The 1558-nt window shown below is 36.1% G+C and overlaps 1 protein-coding gene across 1 annotated transcript in view; it reads left to right on the top strand.

Annotated features, from left to right (window-relative positions):
* Window positions 1-1558, top strand: part of TAF4B (TATA-box binding protein associated factor 4b) — a 106472-nt gene that overhangs the window by 15040 nt on the left and 89874 nt on the right. Inside the window, exon 4 of the mRNA XM_012802043.1 lies at window positions 115-204. Within this exon, the coding sequence (XP_012657497.1) occupies window positions 115-204 (90 nt within the window). The remainder of the gene's footprint in view (window positions 1-114; window positions 205-1558) is intronic.

Genomic DNA, 1558 nt, shown 5'->3' with positions numbered 1-1558 from the left:
AAAAAAAAAAAAAAAAAAAAAGCTTGCTGTGTCTTCCATCATGAATTTCACACTTTGCCCCCTTTAAAATATCTGTAGGCCTAAAAGTGAGTTGTTTTTATTCTTATTCCTCAGGATGCAAAAATTGAAGCAGAAGAATTTACTAAGAAACTGTATGTTGAACTGAAGTCTTCACCTCAGCCTCACCTCGTTCCTTTTCTTAAGGTAGAATTATATGTTACTTAAAAGAAATAGTTTGAGATAGGTCACTATAAAATAATAAAAAACTGAGTATTTCAATATGATAATTAAATGTGATGATGCTAACAGTGTGGAAGAAACTTGTCAGTGCTTTTGAAAACTATTATAGTGTTCTTTTCATTTGAATACTTTGGAAAAAACAGAAGTAACATGTTATTCATGAAGGGAACTTAATGATTATGTTGTTTAATGGTTGTACAGGAATACATGTGTGTGTATACAGAGATATTACAAATTTGGTTCCAGACTAACACAATGAAGTTAATATCCCAATAAAGTGAGTTATACATATTTTTTGGTTTCTCAGTGCATGTAAAAGTTATGTTTACATTATACTATAGTCTATTAAGTATATAATTGTATTATATCTAAAAAACAATGTACATACCTTAATTAACATTTTATTGCTAAAAAGTGCTAATGATTATCTGAACCTCCAGTGAGTAGTAGTTAATTTTGATGACAAAATGTCTTGCCTTATTGATGGCTGTAGACTGAGCAGTGATGGTTGCTGAAGGCTGGGGTGCCTGCAACATTGTCTTAGAATAAGATAATAATGAAGTTTGCCATGTCATTTGACTCTTAACCTTTTTTTTTTTTTTTTTTTTTTTTTTTGAGACAGAGCCTCAAGTTGTCCCCTTTGGTAGAGTGCCGTAACAAAAACCCAAATCTCAAGAGTCCCAAAACAAACTATTTTGTATTTCTTATTCTAAGACTCATGTGTCTTTTAATATAGCATTATTCTGCCAATCAACTCTTCTTTCATTTTGGTTCCTGAAATGTTTTTTTAAAAAAATCATTCCTTCATTGTATTCTCTGTGAATAATCATCTTTATCATTTGTGTTTAATCATTTCACGAGTGACGTGAAAAAAATGCCTATTTAATAATGGACTTTACGGGCTCGGCGCCTGTGGCTCAAGTGGCTAAGGCACCAGCCACGTACACCCAAGGTGGCGGGTTCAAATCCGGCCCAGGCCGGCAAACAACAGTGATGGCTGCAACCAAAAAATAGCCAGGCGTAGTGGCGGGTGCCTGTGGTCCCAACTACTTGGGATGCTGAGGCAGGAGACTTGCTTGAGCCCAGGAGTGGGATGTTGCTGTGAGCTGAGATGCCACAGCACTCTACCCAGGGGGACAGCTTGAGGCTCTGTCTCAAAAAAAAAAAAAAATGTACTCCATGAAAAAAATAATAATAATGGACTTTACTGCTGTGGGGCAGCACCTGTGGCTCAATGGAGTGGGGCCAATCCATATACCAGAGGTGGCAGGCTCAGGCCCAGTCCCAGTCAAAAACTGCAAAAAAAAAAAAAAAAAAA

Source organism: Otolemur garnettii, unplaced genomic scaffold (genome assembly GCF_000181295.1).
Source record: "Otolemur garnettii isolate 467f Iridium unplaced genomic scaffold, OtoGar3 scaffold00012, whole genome shotgun sequence".
NCBI lineage: Eukaryota > Metazoa > Chordata > Mammalia > Primates > Galagidae > Otolemur > Otolemur garnettii.
Note: the sequence above shows the minus strand (reverse complement) of the source record. Positions and strands in the feature narration are given on the sequence as shown.